At 38.1% G+C, this 21,437-nt stretch overlaps 1 protein-coding gene and 1 long non-coding RNA gene across 2 annotated transcripts; both read right to left on the bottom strand.

Annotated features, from left to right (window-relative positions):
• Positions 1–8,188: 8,188 nt before the first annotated feature.
• LOC110258244 (olfactory receptor 4C16-like) lies at positions 8,189–9,979 on the bottom strand. Its single transcript, XM_021081433.1, has one exon. It carries the CDS (start codon positions 9,240–9,242, stop codon positions 8,310–8,312), a length of 933 nt encoding a protein of 310 aa, XP_020937092.1. The 5' UTR covers positions 9,243–9,979; the 3' UTR covers positions 8,189–8,309.
• Positions 9,980–12,704: 2,725 nt separating this feature from the next.
• On the bottom strand, positions 12,705–20,294 carry LOC110258239. The gene is made up of 3 exons (XR_002341042.1): positions 20,115–20,294; positions 16,276–16,353; positions 12,705–12,872 (listed from the first exon to the last, which is right to left on the bottom strand). It is a non-coding gene; the product is annotated as an uncharacterized LOC110258239 (long non-coding RNA).
• Between the last annotated feature and the right edge of the window lie 1,143 nt (positions 20,295–21,437).

Raw genomic sequence — 21,437 nt, 5'->3', positions numbered from 1 at the left:
ACACTGCTACAGTAAAGAAGAGAGTGTAGTTATCTCTTTGCATTCCTGACATCAACACATTTGGATATATAGATCCAGAAGTGAAAATTTGTATCATATAGCAATTCTATTTTCAATTGTTTGAGGAGCAATTCTTAGAGATTGCATTATTTTATACCACCACAAGCAGTCTACAAGTTTTTCCAATTTTGGAGTTCCCATCCTGGCTCAGTGGTTAACGAATCTGACTAGGAACCATGAGGTTGTGGGTTTGATCCCTGGCCTGCTCAGTGGGTTAAGGATCCTGCATTGCCGTGAGCTGTGGTGTAGGCTGCAGAAGTGGCTCAGATCCCATGTTGCTGTGGCTCTGGTTTAGGCCGGAGGCTACAGCTCCCATTTGACCCCTAGCCTGGGAACCTCCATATGCCATGGGAGCAGCCCAAGAAATGGCAAAAAGACACAAAAAATAGTTTCCAATTTTTCCATATATGTGCCAACACTTGCTGTGTTTGTTGTTTTGATGCATACATCCGACTCAATGGGAGATGATATGTCATGTGGTTTTAATTACATTTCCCTGATAATTAATGATGTTGACCACATATACCAGTTGGTAATCTTCTTTGGAGAACTGTCTACTTGAGTCCTCTGTGCATTTATTAATCAGGTTGTTAATTCTTTTCTATTGAGTTGTAGGAATTTTTTGCATATTTTCTATCTTAATCTGCTATTGTGTATGTGATTTACCAATACTTTCTCCCATTGTAGGATGGGTTTTCACCCGTATAAGATTTCCTTTGCTGTGCTTAGTGATGTTACCTCCCTCATCTAACTGATTATTTTGCTTGTGCTTTTGTGTCTTTCCCAGGAATCATTGACAAGCTTAGTGTCATGCAGTTTTCATCTCTGTTTTCACCAAGGAATATTACAGTTACAGTTCCTTCATTAAAATCTTTAACTCATTTTAAACTGATTGGGTATATGGTGTAATGTAAGGGTACACTCTTGTATGGATTGGTTATCCAGTTTCTCAACATATTTGTTCAAGAGTCTCTGCTTTCTCCACTGTATATTCTTAATTTGCATCAAAGAGCTGTTGAGAGTATATACTTGGGTTTTGGGGGTCCCCATTCTGCGCCTTTGGTTGATACATTGTTTGTTATGGTGGTATCATCCTGTTTAATTACTGTAGCTTTTTAATATGTTCTTCCAGCTGTATTTTATTCTTACTACTAATTTGGTTAGTTGGGGAAATTTAGTTTCCACATGAATTTTAGGATTGTTTTTATTTCTGTAAATAAATGCCATTCCCAGAGTTTCCTGGTGGCTAGTGGTTAAGATTTGGTGTTGTCAGTCCTGTGGCTCGTATTTGATCTCTGGCCTGGGAACTTCTGCATGACATAGGCATGTCCTCTCCTCCAAAAAAAAAAAAAAATCATTGGAACTTTGATGGGGATTGCATTGCATCTGTAGATAAATTTGGATAGTATGGACTTCTTAACAATATTCACCTTTCAGTCTATGAACACAGGGTGTCTTTTCATTGAGTTTGTCTTCTTTAATTTGTTTCCTTTTAATGATTTGTAGAGTCCAGTATAATAATGTTTTGCTTCATTTGATAGGATTATTTGTAAGTATTATTTTTATACTATTGTAATGGGTTTGTTTCCCTAATTTCATTTTCAGAAAAGTTATTGTTAGTGCCTATCAACGTGATTTTTTATGTTGATTCTGTAATTGAAGTTTTGTTGTATTTGTTTATTAACTCTGACAGTTGTTTCTTATAGAGTATTTTGTATTTTGTACATGTGAGATCATGTCATCTGCAAACAGAGATAATTTCACTTCTGTGGTTTGGAAGTCTTTACTTCTTACCTAATAGTTCTAGGTTGAGCTTTGAAAAGTACGTTATTAATGGAAGTCATAAAAGTGGGTATCCGTGCCTTATTCTTGATCTTAGAAGAAAAGCGTTCAGTTTTTCACCATTGAGTATGAAGTTGGTTGCGGGGTTTTATACATGGCCTTTACTATAGTGAAGTAAGTTCTCTCCAGTCCTAATTTGTTGAGACTTTTTATCATAAAAATCAAGGTTAAATTCTGTCTGATGATTTTTCTGCATCTGCCTAGAAGACAATGAGATTTTTAACCTCCATTCTGTTAATGTAGTGTATGACCTTAACTGATTTGCCTTTGAGGACCCAAATGATGAGCCAATCTTGCATTCCAGGAATTATTCCCACTTGGAATAATTATTTTATTTTATTTATCTATGTTAATGGCTATACCTGTGGTATATGGAAGTTCCTAGGCTAGGGTTTGAATCAGAGCAGCAGCCACCAGCCTGCTCCAGAGCCACAGCAATGCCAGATCTGAGCCACATTTGCAAACAGAGATACACCATAGCTCATGGCAATGCCAGATCCTTAACCCACTCAGCAAGGCCAGGGGTCAAACACCTGTGTATTCACTAGTCAGGTTCATTACCGGTGAGCCACAATGGGAACTCCTTTCTTGGAGTTGGTTGTTTGATACTTCTATCATGCTGAATATTTCAGCTTGCTAATATGTTGTTTAGAGTTTGCACCTATTTTCTTCAGGGATATATGACTATAATTTTCTTCCTTTATGATGCCTCTATATGCCTTGGGAAGTAGGGTGATACTGGCCCCCATAAAGAGAATTTGAAGCTGTTTCCTCTATTTTTGGAAGGTGTTTCCTCTATTTGTATTGATTTGGCTTTACATGTTTGGTAGAATTCACCTGTGAAGCTATCCAGTCCTGGGCTTTTCTTTGTTGGAATTTTCAGTCTAGATCAAAGGACAAGGCATACCTTGGTCATTCAGTGTAACGCATCAGAGAGCTATTGAGCCTCATGCAGAGATTGAAAAGAATCTAGTGAGTCTCAGGCTCTGTGGAATATAAATGATTAAGTGGAGAGTTGCCATCCAGTTCATCGTAAATGTGGAAAAGAATCCCTTGTCACAAGAATGTTCATTCAAGTGAAAATTAGGACATGGTATAATTCAAACAGTAAAGGAATGGATCAAATGTCCCGTGATCCATAAAGTGAAATGCTCTGTATCTGTTAAAGATAATGTTCCATGGAGAGTTTATAGTAATTTTGGAAAATCAGCATATTATAACATTGACCAAAAAAGTATAGAAAATGAGTCTCCAAAAAGATATATCCCCAAACCTGTAAGAAAACACACACAGACACTTTTTCTGTCAGAAACAAAACCATGATAGGATGCCGAAGAAAATGTGCTTTTCACAACAGTTTATTATGACAATTTTCAAACACATAACAAAGTTTACAAACAAAGACATGAAACCAAACCTCTTACTATCAAGATGTAGAAACTTCCATGATCACACACATTTCCCTCATGCTGACTCCTAGATAACCCCACTCCCTCCCTCTGTATATGGAACTGCTGTTTTGTTTCATTTTTCCATCACTTTCGAGTTTTGCAGACCTTGATAAAAATGAAACATAAAGATATACTCTTTTTAAAATTTATTTATTTATTTATTTTTCTTTTTACAGCCCCCCCCTGCAATAATGGAAGTTCCCAGGCTAGGGGGCAACTCAGAGCTACAGCTGCCTGCATACAGCACAGCCACAGCAACAAGGCATCTGAGCTTCATCTGCGACCTATGCCACAGCTTGTGGCAACCCCAGACCCTTAACTACTGAGTGAGGCCAAGGATAGAACCTGCTTACCAGAGACACTATCTTGGGTTCTTAGCTCACTGAACCAGAACAGGAACTCCCAAAAAAGGACTCTTTGGAGTTCCCATCATGGCTCAGTGGTTAATGAATCTGACTAGCATCCATGAGGATGCAGGTTCAATCCCTGGCCTTGCTCAGTGGGTTAAAGCTCCAGGGTTGCCATGAACTGTGGTGTAGGTGGCAGATGCAACATAGATCCTGCATTGCCGTGGCTGTGGTGTAGGCCAGGAGCTACAGCTCCGATAGGACCCCTAGCCTGGGAACCTCCCCATACCATGGGTGTGGCCCTAAAAAGCAAAAAAAAAAAAAAAAAAAAAAAAAAAAAGTACTCTTTAATGTAAGACTTCTTTCACCCAGAAAAAAAATTTTCTCTGTATATTAGTTCTCCATTCCTTTTTATTGCTGAGGAATATTTCATTGCATGTATAAACTACAGTTTGTCCTTATTTTTAAGTGCACTTGACTGATTTCAACTTCTTGGCTATTAAGTACAAACTAACTATGAGCATTACATCACAAGTTTTGTGAACATGTCTTATCACCCAGAGGAGAAGTTAAGAATGGAATTATTGGATGTATGCGGAAGTGTGTGTTTCATTTTAAATACAGTCAGGAGTTGATCAAATGTGAAGGTATCACCTTATATTCCATCAGCGGTGAAAACTAACCATGAGCAGATTTTACTCATCATACACACTGCTACCAACCTGGACCGAATTACCATAAGCTCTTTTCTAGTTTGTTATGGTATTCTCAAAATGAATATCCCCTTTTCACTCTTTGTGGTCAATGAGGCAGAGTAATCCTTTAAACCATAATTTGGATCATGTCACAATACCTCCAATGCCTTCTCATTTCTCTCCAGAAAAATCCCATAAGCCCTTCATACTTAGGTCTCTATTATATTTCTGGTCTCATTTTCAATGTTTCACTCTTATTTCTCTCTGGTCACGGGACTCTCTGATTTTTCTCCCTATAAGATCAGCATAGTCTGTTTGCACTTGCTTTTCCGTGTGCCTAGGACTCTGTTTCTGTTGATCTATTCAAGAATCATTCATACTGGTCAGGGTTCCTCAACCACAGGACTGCTAAAATTTTGAGTCAGAGAGACAGTCCTTGGTAGTGATGACCTGTCTTGTGCATTTCAGCTGTTCAACAGCATCTGTGACCTCTACTCACCAGATGCCAATAGCAGTGCCCACTGCACACAACCAATAGTGTATCTGGGACACTCAAGAGTGTATCTAGACTTTGCCAACTATCCCCTGGGGGGCAAAATATTAAGACCCCTAATTTTGGTCTTAATTATAAAGTCTTATGGGCCCTTCTTGACCATCCTGTCCTGCATAGTACACATCCATTCCCTCAGGGTTGCCAACATCACACTCTTCAATTATTTTACTCTATGGTAGATCCTGGCCCTTTTCAAACCCCTGGTATGATCAGTATTTGTCCAGTTTTACCCCTGGTATAGTAATCTGCACAGGACCATGGATATTGTTTCTGTACGTCACTACCACATTTTCAGTTCCTAGAATAAGGCATGGCAAAATGAACATGGTAGAATATTTCAAGTCAATTCTGTTTTGCATACATTTTTCTAGTACATTTAAATTAAACTTTGACCTTAACTCTCTCATCCATTTTTAGCACAGAAAATGCTACCTGAAACTTTGAAAAGGTATGCTTGACATTTACATCCTTTTAGAACCTGAGGTAACTCTACATAAGATACAATGAGAGTAAAATCCAAACATCTTCAGCTTTTATTAGAGAGTTAAATGACTTAGAAAAATTATGTCCTCTTCTATGATTATTTTTTTATTACTCAAATGAATTTATCACATCTGTAGTTGTATAATGATCCTAACAATCCAATTTCACAGGATTCCCATCCCATAAACCATGCACATCCCCCACCCCCGAAACTGTCTCCTCCAGAGACCATAAGTTTTTCCATGTCTGTGAGTCAGCATCTGTTCTGCAAAGAAGTTCAGTCTGTCCTTTTTTCAGGGTCCACGTGTCAGTGAAAGCATTTGATGTTGGTGTCTCATTATATGGCTGATCTCACTTAGCATGATAATTCTAAGTCCATCCATGTTGCTAAAAATGCCATTATTTCATTCTTTTAATGGCTGAGTAACATTCCATTGTGTATATGTACCACATATTCTTGATCCACTCCTCTGTTGATGGACATTTAGGTTGTTTCCATGTCTTGGCCATTGAAAAGAGTGCTGCAGTGAGCATTGAAGTACATGTGTCTTTGCGAGTCATGGTTTTCTCTGGATGGATGCCCAGGAGTGGGATTGCTGGATCAAATGATAGTTCTGTTTTTAGTTTTCTGAGAAATCTCCATACTGTTTTCCAGAGTGGTCGCACCAGTTTACAATCCCACCACCAGTGTACTAGCGTTCCTTTTCTCCACACCCTCTCCAGCACTTATTGTTTGTAGACTTTTGGATGATGGCCATTCTGGCTGGTGTAAGGTGGTATCACATAGTGGTTTGGATTTGCATTTCTCTAGTAATGAGTGATGTTGAACATCTTTTCATGTGTTTTTTTGGCCATCTGTATGTCTTCTTTGGAGAACTGTCTGTTCTGAGCTGCCCATTTTTGGATGGGGTCGTTTGTCGTTTTGGTATGGAGCTGCAGAAGGTGTTTATCAATTTTGGAGATGAATCCCTTGTCAGTTGATTCACTCGCAAAGATTTTCTCCCATTTTGTGGGTTGTCTTTTGGTTTTGTTTAGGGTTTCCTTTGTTGTGCAGAAAGGTTTAAGTTTGATTAGGTCCCATTTGTTTATTTTGTTTTTATTGTCAATACTCTAAGAGGTGGATCTGAGAAGATGTTGCTGTCATTTATGTCAGAGAGTATTTGGCCTATGATTTCCTCTAAGAGTTTTAGAGTGTCTGGTCTTATATCTAGGTCTTTCATCCCTTTGCAATTAATTTTTCTGTATGGTGTTAGGGAGCATTCCAATTTCATTCTTTTCCATGTGGCTGTCCAATTAATGCTCAAGATTTTAAAACACTATTTGCACACAGGAAATATTCATTAATAATATTTGAATAGCATACAAGGTTAAACTACAGAATATTTGAGGATATGTATATATGGTTTAATAAAAGATGTACTTATATATTTAATTCATATAAAAATTCAAATAAACTTTTTGAACAGGGTAATAAAAATTGAGATTTCTTTTATTAATATCACATTATAATAGAGTATTTTTAAAATACTAATTCTAGACTTACAGAAAAATTACCAAAAAAATATATGCAGGGATTTCCCATCACCAATATACTGTTTACCAAAAACTTAGCATGAATATAATATATTTGTTTCAAATGACAAATCAATATTAATTCATTTTTACTATAGTTTGTAGTTTACACTTACATTTGGGTTACTCTGTTGTAGAGTTTTATGGGTCTTATAGTATGCGTTATATCATGTTTATACCTTTACAGTATCAAACAGAATGATTTTGCCTCCTTTAAAATGTCCCACACTCAACCGATTCTTCCCTTTACTCAATCTGCTTAAATCCCAACAACCACTGATTTCTTTTTTATTGTTTTCACGTTTTACCGTTTACAGAGTGTAAATTCATAATTTATGGAAATGTTTCTGTTTCAAAATTTAAAAATCATCCTTTGTGTTGTCTCATTGTTTTATCCTGTTGACATTGTAAAATTCACTAACATCACCTGTTTGTCCTCTCTACTTATAGCTCATATAAATATGTCTTCCTTAATTTGGTTTATCTATGCTATAAACATATTAACCCAACATTATAAACATATTACTATAACTGGCCTGGTGCAAGAAACCTTAATACCAGTCACTAAATTAAAATAAACTAATTAGGGTGATAAATTGGATTTTATAAACTGAATTCTCTCATAACTACAAACCCAAATGTCAAATCTTTTAAGTTCAAAGACCTACCTCAGAAGTGTGCATTTTCTCAGTGTTTTATCACTGTTCTGGAAGGACTAGGTAATACAAGGTACCAGTTTGAAGTAAAAGCTCAAGAAGTTATCTGAAGAGATAACTGTATTAAATATTGTCTCATAACATGAAGTTTCTATAGTTCTTTGAATTGGATACTTTCTCCTTATCAGAAAGAACTGCTTACTACATTAAAGGTCCATGAGTAGATATGAGACCACAGTGTTTGATAAAGGAAATAGTTGAAAGAGGTAAAACCTGCTAATATATGAATATAAGCTTATAGACCAGTATCAAGAAGCAGACAACACCAGAAATCATCATGAAAAATGGAAGATAAAATGCTAGATGAAACCAAAGTGACACTAGGCAGGCAAGAGAGACAGAGACACAGTACTGAAAAGCATCTAAAGCAGTGAACCTTACTTACCTCTTTTTACCTGACTCCATCTCTTCCTCTACATAAAACTGATGGAACACTAAAGATTGTTGTGTTTATAGTGCTCCCTTTTCTTAAGGAACCAAATATCACTGCCCCATGATAGGATTAAATGAATACCACAGTAAGATATAAAATTCTTGAGGGACTAATTCTCAGTCAATCTAAGCTATGAAGAAAAAATTGAAACTTCCTTTCATCTTTGGTCATCTGAGATCAACGTCTTGCTCCATAGCATCCTCATGGCATTTTTCACTTCTGCATTCCTCAGCGTATAAATCAGAGGGTTGAGCAGAGGGGTTCCAATTGTATAAAAGACAGATATCATCTTATCCATGGAGAAGGTGGTTGCAGGGCCTGTGTATATAAATATGCAAGGACCAAAGAACAAGATGACCACAGTGATGTGGGAGATGCAGGTGGAGAGCGCTTTTTTCCTCCCCTCTGCACTGTGGTTTCTCAGAGAATACAAGATGATGACATAGGAGACCATCAGCATGACAAAACTCTCTGTACAGATGGCTCCACTGTTGGACACCAAGGGTAGGTTGGTCACATAGGTGTCTGCACAGGCAAGTTTCAGCAAAGGCTTTAAGTCACACATATAGTGATCCATCACATTAGGACCACAGAATGGTAAACTCAAGGCTTGAAAAATCCGAGTTAAAGAATGCACACAGGATCCCACCCAGGCCACAGCCACCAACACCCCACAGACTCCATGACTCATGATTGTTGTGTAGCGTATAGGTTTACAGATGGCCACATAGAGGTCAACAGCCATGAGGATAAGGATGAAGATCTCCAGGCAGCCAAAGAAATGGAATGAAAAGACTTGCACTATGCATTCGTTAAAAGAGATAGTGGCATTCTTCAAAAGGGCATCCACAATCATTCTAGGAGCTATGGAAGTAGAGAAGCAGGTATCAGATAAGGATAAGTGGAAAAAGAAGAAGTACATTGGACTGCCAAGTGTCTGGCTGGTCTTGATGGTAGCAATAGTGAGCAGGTTACCTATCAATGTCCCCAAGTAGAAAATCAAGAAAGTGACAAACACTATTTTCTTCCTAACAGGATCCTGGGTCAACCCAAGCAGAATGAACTCAGTCACATTATTTTTCAGCCACATGATTTCATGAATGAAGGGAAAGGTTGAATATGAAATGATTTATCTGTGAAAAAATAGATATATTCACTTAACGTGTGATATGTAATGTGATATTTTAGGAAAAAATATAAATATTTTATTTAGAAAAGTATTAAACATTAGAGACATTCTAACTGTGGTTTCTTAACAATTTTCTCTAACTCTTTGTCCCTCAATTTTTCATGACCACTGCATAGGTTGTTATGAGTCTCAGTAAGCTTACGAATATGATACTCTTCAGTAGCAGTCTTCAAATAATCCCCTGACTTAGATGTAACTCTCATTAATTTTGCTAATTTTATGAATGCATATAGTGCTCTATTGTGTAATTTCTTCTTTCTTTTTCTTTTTCTTTTTTGGGCTATGCAAAAAGATTAGTAAAAATAATGATATTACTTCCATAATAAAACTAATGTAGAAGCCAAGAATTAAAAAGAAGTGAGTGTAGCATTTTCAAATTTATCCTGCTCTCTCCTTCTATCCTGGGACTATTTTAGATGCTTCTGTTTTCCTTGAACTTTAGGACAAAACAGTCCAGCTGGGCTTCTGCGATTGCCTGTGAGAAGGGAAATGCATTCTCCTGCTCTCTGAAGACTTTCATTATAGCTTTTCCTACAATATAAGAATTACTATTGCTCGCAGCACAAGAATTCATGTGCTTATACTACTTTTCATTTTTAAAAAAGAATATCAAAATGCTACATATTCTCAGAATAATTTTTGCCACAACTGCAATCTCACTGCCTAGTATTATGTAGGTGTTAGGTGACTTAAAATTGAACATCCCCTACCTAACTTTATAATACAATCATATTTATGTGATTGTTGTCATACTATTCTGATTTTAAACTACAGTAAGATCAAGTTTACGATGTCTTATGTCATTTGTAGGGTCTTCTATCATTATGGTAGACATAAAAACATGCTCTCGACTTAGAAAGCCAAAAACAACAACCCTGAGATCAATTTTGAACAAGCGGTGACTCAGCTATAAGTCCTCAAAAGAATATGAATTACAGAATTTCCACCGTAACTCAGTGGTTAGCTAATCCAACTAGTAACCATAAGGCTGTGGGTTTGATCCCTGGCCTCACTCAGTGGCTTAAGGATCCAGCATTGCCATGAGCTGCAGTGTAGGTCACAGATATTGCTCGGATCCTGCATTGCTGTAGCTCTGGAATAGGCTGGTAGCTACAGCTCCAATTGGACCTCTACCCTGGGAACATATGTATGCCGCAGGTGCAGCCCTGGAAAAGACAAAAAGACAATAAAAGAAAGAAAAGAAAAAGAAAAAGAATGTGAATTTCAAATAGAATGTAAGACATTGAGACTTGGATACCTACACAAATGATCATCTTAAGCATTTATATTTTTTTACATAAATCATTGGCCCTTAGAACATACTATAAGAAGCTTTGCATTTTTCATATCTTCCTGATATTGATTAACATCTTTCAGAGTTCCCATCGTGGCTCAGCAGTTAACAAACCCCATTAGCATCCATAAAGACACTAGCCCCTGGCCTTGCTCAGTGGGTTAAGGATCTGGCATTGCTGTGAGCTGTGGGGTAGGTCACAGATGCATCTCAGATCCTGCATTTCTGGGGTTCTGGGGTAGGCTGGAAGCTACAGCTCCTATTCAACCCCTAGCCTGGGAACCTCCATATGCCATGGGTGTGGCCCTAAAAAGACAAAAAAAATGTATTGCACTATGTATATGACTACATGTCCAAGTTTATTTTTCCAAAAGATGGTTGACATTTTCCCTCATATTTTCAAAGATTCTGACACATACATGGATTAGACTAGTTTGGAGGCAAAACAGCATCAGTAAAATAGCACATCTTGGGATTGTGGGTATTCGGTCCTACCTAAAATATCCAGTGAGGCAGTTGGTCAAATGTCAAGAACCTTTTTAGCATGAACCAAAAGTCTTTATGACCTTTTGGACAGGATCAAATGTCCTGCAAGGCACATCTTCTGAATATTACAGTCTTAACCTTGACTCTTCAAACAAGATTAGCCAAGTTTAGAATGGCTGAGATTGTTAAACAGATTAAACAGACTTTGGTGTGGCAAGAACAGAGGAGAGCTGAAAGAAAATCAGGCAAACTGGAAAATATTCAAGGGTGGAATATAAAGTGTTAGGTGGATCCTTCCATGCTTACAAGTCTATGCTTCTGTGGAGACCACAGTGAGAAGCATTTTCTATAAGGATTCTCTCTGAAATGATGCACCCCTCCCCAAGTCAGTTACAAAAATCTTTGGGGAAGAACCTACACTCTATTTTCTGCAGAATTTGCCATTCTTTGAAGAAAGGTGAACAGATTGTTCCTGCATACTTTATTCCTTAAAGGCCCCAAAACAACAAAAACAAAACAAAAAAAAAGTGCCCTCCTTGAGTTCCTCCTTCTCCTAAATCTCATGATCTGAGTATCTGGTCCAGAGGTGTCCAAGAAATGAGCTTGATATGCAAATCAAAAGATTAACATGAAACTCAATACACACTACTTATCCTTCCCTAATATGATTCCCTTATATACCATTACATTAGTATTTATTCCTCATTTAGAATCTTATTGGAGAGCAGGAACTTTGAAGGGACAATAGTAGATAAGCTCACAAGTGAAGAAACCCAGCATGGGGCAAAAATACTCATGAAAAGGAGGATCTTACTCAAAGTATTTTCAGGAACTCCTCTTCCAAATGTGAGGCCAGTTATTGTTCACCTTTATTATATATTTAAGCCTACTCATTGTTGTGTTTCCTCTGATCCTTCTCTAAGAGGTAGTTATTTATCTATCAGATTAAATCTTTGATGTGAGCCAAGAGCAGATCAAAATCATATGATATCATTTGAAAGAACAGAAAGGGCAATACTTCTACACTGTGATAAACAATATTCCTTTCAAAGCTGTCATGTGAACCTGGAAAAGCTGGCCTTCTCCAGAAGATGTGTAAAAGTCAATACCTCCATTAAACTTTAATTTTGAACCAGGAATAATCTCTTCTAACATTTTAGTACCCAGAGTTCCTAACAAAACTTATTTTGCTAAGCTATCTTATGTATAAACCATTTGTAAGCATTTCTGTATTCTGCCATCTCCAGAAAATATACTACAATTGATGGATTAAAGTCTTCTGTCCCCACACAACAATACATGAGTTTCACACACCTGATGCTCATAAATATTTGTTGATTTCTAAAGATCATTCCCACCCTCATGGTCATGTTTCATTCTGTTAATTTCTTATATTAATGGTAAATCTTATTTTAAAAAAAGTTAGATTGTTCATTTCCCCCTGTTTCTTTCTCAGAGTATGAGGGAAGTATAATTACAAGATGCATGGAAATATGTTAGCAAGTGATGGTGGATTATTTTGTAATGATGCCCCTCTGAGTACTAGATTGAAATAATATGTCACTTACTTGTTGGAAGGCACTCTGAATTTCCAGTTCCACTCATCCACTTTTGACAGCAGCTGTGAACTGGAGTTTAGCACTTGCCATCTGCCTCTGCGTGGATTAAACCATGAACTACTTCAGCTGCAGACCCACAGCATGCCCTGAGCAGAGCTCAGGGTGAAGACCAGGAGTGAGGCACGCTGTGCTCTGGGAAAAGTGGAAGAGCAGGTCTTCAGATAGATATTGTTAGGAGATTTTATGAGCCCACTTCTTGCATCTCTTCATTTCTTTAAAAAACAAACAAAAAAACCACTAAAGCCCTTCATGGTGGTGTCTTCTCATGACTAGTAGTAACATTCATGACACCAGAGGCAAACTTCATAAAATGTGTGCATGGCTGCATGCTCCTCTGCCTCCACCTTTAACACATATGTTGGTATTTCCCCTTTTCTCTTTGGGTCAGGATATCAGAGCTCCTGGGTTGTAATAAGTGGACAAAACAAAATATGTCATCAGTCAATGCAGTCACTCCCAAGGGTGGGCTGGTGAGCCCTGAGGGAACTCAGGAATGAAACAATACTGGCCCACAACAGAGGTACCTATTGAAGGAATGACTCCAGTAAGCCCAGACCTTTATATATTTCTTCCCATAGAAATAGGTTTTCTGTAACTCTGGTGACATGTAAGTCTCCTCTTCCTACTACCTTCCCTTTGTTGCAAAATCTCATATATCCTAGCTTCCTCCCTCACCTGCTCAGAGGGGGTTCTCTGGGGTACCTAAGATGCTGTCTCCTGAGATTAAGTCCTACTTTTGCCCGCAATAAAACTTACTTCTCAGCTTTCATGTTGTGCATTTTTTTGAAGTTGACACAGCCCTCTCACAGAACTCTGAAAAAAATGTTCTTCTCTGCATTGCAGGGGGGATATTTTAAGACATGATGATGTAAGATATTGCTATCCTAGAGAAGATAATTCTCTGAATTTTTCCTTCCTTACCAGTTGTAATTATCCAGATATAATGAAGTCAATTTTATTTTTTTTTAATTTTTATTTTTATATTTTCTGCTGTACAGCATGGGGACCAAGTTTCACTTACATGTATACAATTTTTTTTCCTCTCTTTGTTCTGCTGCGATGTAAGTATCTAGACATAGTTCTCAATGCTACACAGCAGGATCTCATTGTAGATCCATTCCAAGAGCAATAGTTTGCATCCATTAACCCCATGCTCCCGATACCTCTCACTCCCTCCCTCTCTTCCTGGGCAGACACAAGTCTATTCTCCAAGTCCATGATTTTATTTTCTGTGTTAAGGTTCATTTGTGCTGTATATTAGATTCCTGTTATAAGTGATATCATATGGTATTTGTCTTTCTCTTTCTGACTTGTTTCACTCAGTATGAGGGTCTCTAGTTCCATCCATGTTGCTGCAAATGGCATTATGGCATTATTTTTTAGGGCTGAGTAGTACTCCATTGTGTATATATACCACATCTTCCTAACACAATTGTCTGTCAATGGACATTTGGGTTGTTTCCAAGTCTTGGCTCTTGTGGACAGTGCTACAATGAATATGCGGGTGCATGTATCTTTCTTAAGGAGAGTTTTGTCTGGAGATATGCCCAAGAGTGGGACTGCTGGGTCATATGGTAGTTCTACATATAGTTTTCTAAGGTACCTCCATACTGATCCCCACTGGGGCTGTACTAGCTTCCATTCCCACCAACAGTGCAGGAGGGTTCCCTTTTCTCCACAACCCCTCCAGCTGTTGTTACTTGTGGACTTATGAATGAAGGCCATTCTGACTGGTGTGAGGTGGTATCTCATGGTTGTTTTGATTTGCATTTTTCTAATAATCAGTGATGTTGAGCATTTTTTCATGTGCTTGTTGGCCGTCTGTGTATCTTCCTTGGAGAACAGTCTATTCAGGGCTTTTGCCCATTTTTCCATTGGGTGGTTGGCTTTTTTGCTGTTGAGTTGTACATTGCTTCTATATCCTAGAGATGAAGCCCTTATCCATTGTATCATTTGCAATTATTTTCTCCCATTCTGTCAGGTGTCATTGTATTGTCGTTTTGGTTTCCTGTGCTGTGCAAAAGCTCATCGGTTTGACTAGGTCCCACTGGTTTCTTTTGGCTCTTCTTTCTGTTGCCTTGGGAGACTGACCTGAGAACATATTCATGAGGTTGATGTCAGAGAGTGTTTTGCCTGTGTTCTCTTCCAGGAGTTTGATGGTGTCTTGTCTTCTATTTAAGTCTTTCCGCCATTTTGAGTTTATTTTTGTGCATGGTGTGAGGGTGTGTGCTACTTTCACTGCTTTGCATGCAGCTGCCCAGGTTTCCCAGCACTGCTTGCTGAATAGACTTTCTTTGTCCCATTTTATGCTCTTGCCTCCTTTGTCAAAGATGAATGGACCGTAGGTGTCAGGGTGTGTGTGTGGGTTCTCTACTCTGTTCCATTGGTCTGCCTGTCTGTTTTGATACCAGTACCACACTGTCATGGTGACAGTGGCTTTGTAATATTGATTGAAATCTGGAAGAGTTCTGCCCCCTGCTTGGTTTTTGTTCTTCAGATTGCTTTGGCCATTCTGGCTCTTTTGTGTTTCCCTATACATTGTTGGCTTGTTTGGTCTAGTTCTGTGAAAAATGTCACAGGAAATTTGATAGGGATTGCATTGAATCTGTAGATTGCTTTGGGTAGTATGGCCATTTTTACAATATTGAATTTTCCAATCCATGAACATGGAATATCTTTCAATTTCTTTAGATCTTCTTTAAAGTTTTCTAGTTCTCTGCATGTAAGTCAAGTCCTTTACCTCCTTGGTCAGGTGTATGCCCAGGTATTTGATTTTTTGAGGTGCAATTTTAAACGGTATTGTATTTTTGTATTCCTTTTCTAATATGTCATTGTCAGTATACAGAAATGTGACTGATTTCTGAATGTGAATCTTATATTCTGCTACTTTGCTGAATTTATTAATCAGTTCAAGTAGTTTTTGGGTTGGGTCCTTATGGTTTTGTATGTATAGTATCATGTCATCTACATACAGTGACAGTTTTATCTCTTCTATTCCTATTTGGATGCCTTTTATTTCTTTTGTCTATTTAACATATAGGAATAGCAAATGATCCTCTTCATACTCAGTAGCAAGATGGAAACAAAGGTTGGAGTTGTTAGTACCTTATTGCCCAAAGGTACTGCGGAAATAGAAAAAGAAATACAAAGAGATGGTGGAAGATAGTGGAGAATAGAAATAAGAAAAAAAATGTCATTGGTGGAAGAGGAGGGAGATCACTGCCACCCAGTGCCCTAAGTTGTCCTGTGTATTAGAAGAGAAATTTTATAGCTCTTGCAATTTACTTGCAAGTATAATCCAGGGAGTGTAAGGTTGTGCTGTGGAATTAAATTCTCTGCTGTGAGCTTCACCCATCCCCAAACATGGATCTACAGACTTAGAGCAAGTAGTACGTTGATTAACTATAAACCTCTTTTTCCAAACTGAATTGATATCTCATATTTTTTTCAAATGGATATCCAACTGTTTTTCTAACTTATGTTAGTAAATGTACACTTATTGATGAAGGTGTTTCATTGACATAATTTTACTTACCATATATTTAGCAACAGCCTGTATGTTTGTCACTGCACATAAGTTATGTTTTGTATTTCCCATAAATATTCAGGTGAGCTAGAAGTAAAGAATACATGTAGTTGATTGTAGGGAATTTGAAAAAAATAATCAATTAAAGAAAGTATGTTATAACCAGGAGGAGTGTTTTTAGGCTTTGAAACATAAATAGTTTCATCAGAGATGTGAATGGTTTTCAGTGAGTTTTAATATAATTCAGAAAGGAGAGTAATTTGAGAAAGACTGTGATATTTAAAAAATTATATTTATATAGTTTTATATTTATATAGTTATAAATATAATATATGAAAATTATATTTACACAATGGAGATTGACATCTTTTGTCAGTATTCATCAACAGTATGGTCTCTAGTTACATGATCATTAAGAATCTTTTTTTTTTTTTTGCCTCTTTGTCTTTTTATTTGGAAGTTCCCAGACTAGGGGGTCAAATTGAAGCTGTAGCCTCTAGCCTATGCCACAGCAGTGCAGGATCTGAGCTGCGTCTGTAACCTATACCACAGTTCACAGCAACACCAGATATGTATCCCACTGAGTGAAGCCAGGGATCAAACCCACGGCCTCATGGATGCTAGTTGGGTTTGTTAACCACTGAGCCATGATGGGAACTCCAGTTTGTTGCCTTATTTGTATTTTAACCATATAGAAAACTTATTTGGAACTTCTATGTCTGTTTAAATATTACTAAATTATATCAATTTTACTAAATTTATATTAACTTTATTGTCCCAAGAAATTTACATTTTTTTTCATCTGAGAAAAACATCATTTATTTCTCAGTGTGGGGCCAGAAACCTGTGAATTCCACAATGAAATCCAATGACATATATACATCACCTTTTTATTATTTTCTTTCTTTTTTAGGCTGCACCTGCAGAAAATGTAAGTTTCCAAGTTAGAGGTTGAATCAGAGCTGCAGTGGCAGGCCTATGCCACAATCACAGCAACATGGGATCTGAGCTGTTTCTGCAACATGCACCACAGCTCATGGCAATGCCAGATCCTTAACCCACTGAGCGAAGTCAGGGGTCAAACTCCCATCCTCACGGATACTATGTCAGGTTCTTCACCCACTGAGACACAGTGGGAATGCCTACATCACCTTTTTAAAATCAGATTCTATATTTTTTTCCGGAGGCCAGCTCCGGCAGCCAGGGAGTGTACGCTTTCCCGATAGGAGAGGGACAGCATCAGTGAAAGAGATGGAGACAGCCTCTTTGTCCCTTCTTTTAGGGTGCTGGACTGCTAAAACTTTATTTGCATAAGTGGTTAATTATATAGACAGTTAATTCACTACAGATTACACCATAGTGTTAAAAGTACATTGGTTAACTCTTAGGCTTTGTTTTTTGATCACATTGTACAGTAGCAATATGTCATCTTTTAAAATCTTCTGCCTAATTAAATTTATTGAGTACAATTCAAGGACAAACAGGCACAGCATATCATGTGGGAAAGAGGAGACCCAGCACAAACCATCTCATGGCCACCTAATTCCCACAAGCTGAGGAAGTTACAGACACAAAAAATCCTGTCTTTAGACTAGTGTCTATCTATCTTCAAAGTGTCCTTGGCAGGGAGACAGTGTGAGAAAATACAAATCAACTTAGCTAGCTACCATGAAAAATTTCTAAAATCATGGACAAAACTCACACCTGGGTTTCTTTTGATCAAGAATAATTGTGTCTAACTTCTATGAACTTCATTAAAATTCTAACTCTAAAGTTTACTGTATAACTGGTTAGTAGATGAACACTATGTTTTTAATTAAGTCAGATTTAAGTAGGGGAAAGTCCTTCAGGATGAAATTCTTATCATTTTATTATTGTAATTTTGTTAAACCACAAATCACCACAAGAAAATAAGAATGGGAAATAAGAATAGGAGTTCCCGTCGTGGCGCAGAGGTTAACGAATCCGACTAGGAACCATGAGGTTGCAGGTTCGGTCCCTGCCCTTGCTCAGTGGGTTAACGATCCGGCGTTGCCGTGAGCTGTGGTGTAGGTTGCAGACACGGCTCGGATCCAGCGTTGCTGTGGCTCTGGCGTAGGCTGGTGGCTACAGCTCCGATTAGACCCCTAGCCTGGGAACCTCCATATGCCGCGGGAGCGGCCCAAAGAAATAGCAAAAAAAGACCAAAAAAAAAAAAAAAAAAGAATAATAAGAAAATAATTAGGAAAGTGAGGAAAACTGAATCACAAATAAAACAACAGGAAAGACTAGATCACCCGAGAAACAATCCATGTTCTCTGGCAAAAACATGGAAATTGTTTTCCCAGCAAAGCCCCAATTCTTCCCCATCAACATCAACATGAGAGCTGTGTAACCTGAGGCCTGCCCTCAGATTTCACCTTACAGGCAGACCTCAGCCTGCCCTCAGTTTTTCACCATACAGACAGGCTTCTATCCTGACCAGAAGCCCACCTTTGGCTTGCACTGTTCAGGCAGGTCCCTTTTTCTGATTAGGACCTGCCCTTAGTTTTGTACCATTCAGGCAAGCTCCCTTCCTTGGCTCCTTGTATCTTCTTGGCTCCCTGAAATTTTTCATGGCTAATCTCAAGCAGTTTATATCACTGATCACAGCTGCTACAGTTTGATTTCTGCTTTTGCAAGGTTTGCATAGTAAAAGATGCCAGTTTATAGAGTTTTAGTTGAAGACATATTTCAAGACAAGGAAAATATGAAAAGGGTTGTATCCTGAATCTAATCTGAGTACCTCCCCAGATGCACTCTATATAATATGTCTTCTGGACAGGCTATGGATTTAGAACTCCCATGTCACTGTCACCACATCTCTTGCAGACAGAAATGTATAATCAAATTCCTGCCTAGGAGTCTATACTACTGATAAGAGAATTGTAAAAAAGTCTGAATGTATGCCCTCACAGGAATTTTTTTTTGAAGTCAGTGGTCTGATACAGCAAGAGTGGGACTCTGAAATCTAAAATAGACACAATTGTATGAAGAAGAGTGAGAAGCATGAACTCACAGATATTCTTGCATGGCCTTGGTTGTCCTTAGTAGCTTCCTCTTTCTTGAAAGAGAGAAAGAAACAGCCCTAAAAATTTTTTTAAAATGTAAATTAATAGAAAAAGAAGAATCATATCCATACTCATAGGATAACAATTACAGTAGGAGTCTGGTCCAGAACCCTGAACAGGAGTTCCTCTTGCAACTCAGTGGTTAATGAATCCGACTAGGAACTATGAGGTTGCAGGCTCAATCCCTGTCCTTGCTCAGTCGGTTAAGGATCCAGTGTTGCCGTGAGCTGTGTTGTAGGTTGCAGATGCACCTCAGATCTTGCATTGCTGTGGCTGTGGCATAGGCTGGCAGCTACAGCTCTGATTGGACACCTAGCCTGAGAACCTACCTCCACAGGCCATGGGTGCAGCCCTAGAAAAGACCAAAAAAAAAAAAAAAGAACCCTGAACTACTAATGACATTGTAGTTTATCCTAAGGCACCAGGGTCCTTAATTTTAACTTGATTTTAAAAAGATATATTCTCTGTTTTCAAGAACTAAATGGGCCTGATTATACCCAGTGCATCATTCATTTTTTCTAACATATCAACTGTAATTTTACTATGATATGCAAGAAATAAAACAACTAATTGTCACTTACATTTTTCCATGATAAAGAACAACTAGGAGATGAATATTCATTAGAAATCTGCAGAGAACTGCACAATAGGTGATTGGAAGGAATACACTGTCTGGTTGCTTGGCAGGGAGGATGAGGTGAGGACCTTTATATAGGTAGCAATAGATGAATAATTAGATATTAATAGGTGACCACTAACCTTAGAAAGTTGTAGGAAGATGAGTCTTGTTAACTACAAGCCTTCATTTTGCAGGTTTGAGATCAGAGCTAAATTACAGAGAAAAATGAAAAAGTCACTGTACCCAATTTGTGGTCTAACAATCCAGTCCCCCTTTGCTTTCATTTGAAGATGAATTTCTACTGCTCATCTTCCCATTCACTAGTTTTGCCATCTTACCTGAAAACAGAAACTCTTCATTTCATATTTAAAGTAGAAGAAATAAAAGAGTTATTTGGAATTTCCAAGTACACATATTTGTAGGTATAATGTTGGGGTGATTAAGTAGTATAATGCAGATCTTATATTTTCCCCACTCACCCCCCACACACAAAAAAATTGCACTCCCTTACTTGGGCTATGTGCACTTGAGAAATGGTGGGATCATGACCTGTGCTGGCTGCTGACATCCTGGGAGCAGTGAAAGAAAAGGGATCTTGCATTTACTGTGTAGATTTTCACTTCATCTTAGTACCTGCTAATGTACATTTCATCACTGCTCTCTCCAGTGATACCTGAAACTCTTTAAGTTCAATTAAAAATAAATAGGAGTTCCCATTGTGGCACAGGGGAAATAAATCCAACTAGTAACCATGAGGTTGCAGGTTTGATCTCTGGCCTCGCTCAGTTAAGGATCTGGCATTACCATGAGCTGTGATAGAGGTCACAGATGAGGCTTGGGTCCTGCATTGCTGTGACTGTGCCATAGGCCAGCAGCTGAGGCTTGGATTCAACTGCTAGCCTGGGAACCTCGATATGCCATGCGTACAGCCCTAAAAAATAAATACATAAACAAACAAACAAGCAAACAAACCTCCAGTCTTTTGTGAGATGGTGTAGAGGTGTTGCCCGGCTATGGAGAAAGTGGGATAGAGAGAGAAAATAGTCTTCTTGCAATTCAAAGTGCATTTCCCTCCTACATTCTATGGAGCTTGATGCTCTAAGCTCTTAGCATCTCAGGAGTTTTGCAGGTGAACTACATGCTCTTATCCCCTATCCTATCCTATTTATCTCCATTCTCAAACATTTGTAACTTCCTCTATCTGTAAAATCAGTTACTTATCACCCTTCTCTATGTTTCGAAGAACATGTGGAAGTCTTTCACTAACTGGTATTTCCTGTTGTTCCTTTTATCACTATGGATTAACACATAATTTGGGGTTTTTTCATTTGTTGTTGTTGTTGTTGATGTTTTAGCTCCACACCTGTGCCATATGAAAGTTCCTAGGCTAGGAGTCGAATCAGACGCTGGCCACTGCACAATGCCAGATCTGAGCCATATCTGTGATCTACACCACTCAGGGC

Source organism: Sus scrofa, unplaced genomic scaffold (genome assembly GCF_000003025.6).
Source record: "Sus scrofa isolate TJ Tabasco breed Duroc unplaced genomic scaffold, Sscrofa11.1 Contig1644, whole genome shotgun sequence".
Taxonomy (NCBI): domain Eukaryota; kingdom Metazoa; phylum Chordata; class Mammalia; order Artiodactyla; family Suidae; genus Sus; species Sus scrofa.
The sequence above is the reverse complement of the archived record's forward strand: the minus strand, read 5'-3'. Positions and strand labels throughout refer to the sequence as shown.

Bases quoted from the DNA above. Each gene is read 5' to 3' on its own strand.
- LOC110258244 (XM_021081433.1), bottom strand. From the start codon at position 9,242: ATGTGGCTGAAAAATAATGTGACTGAGTTCATTCTGCTTGGGTTGACC.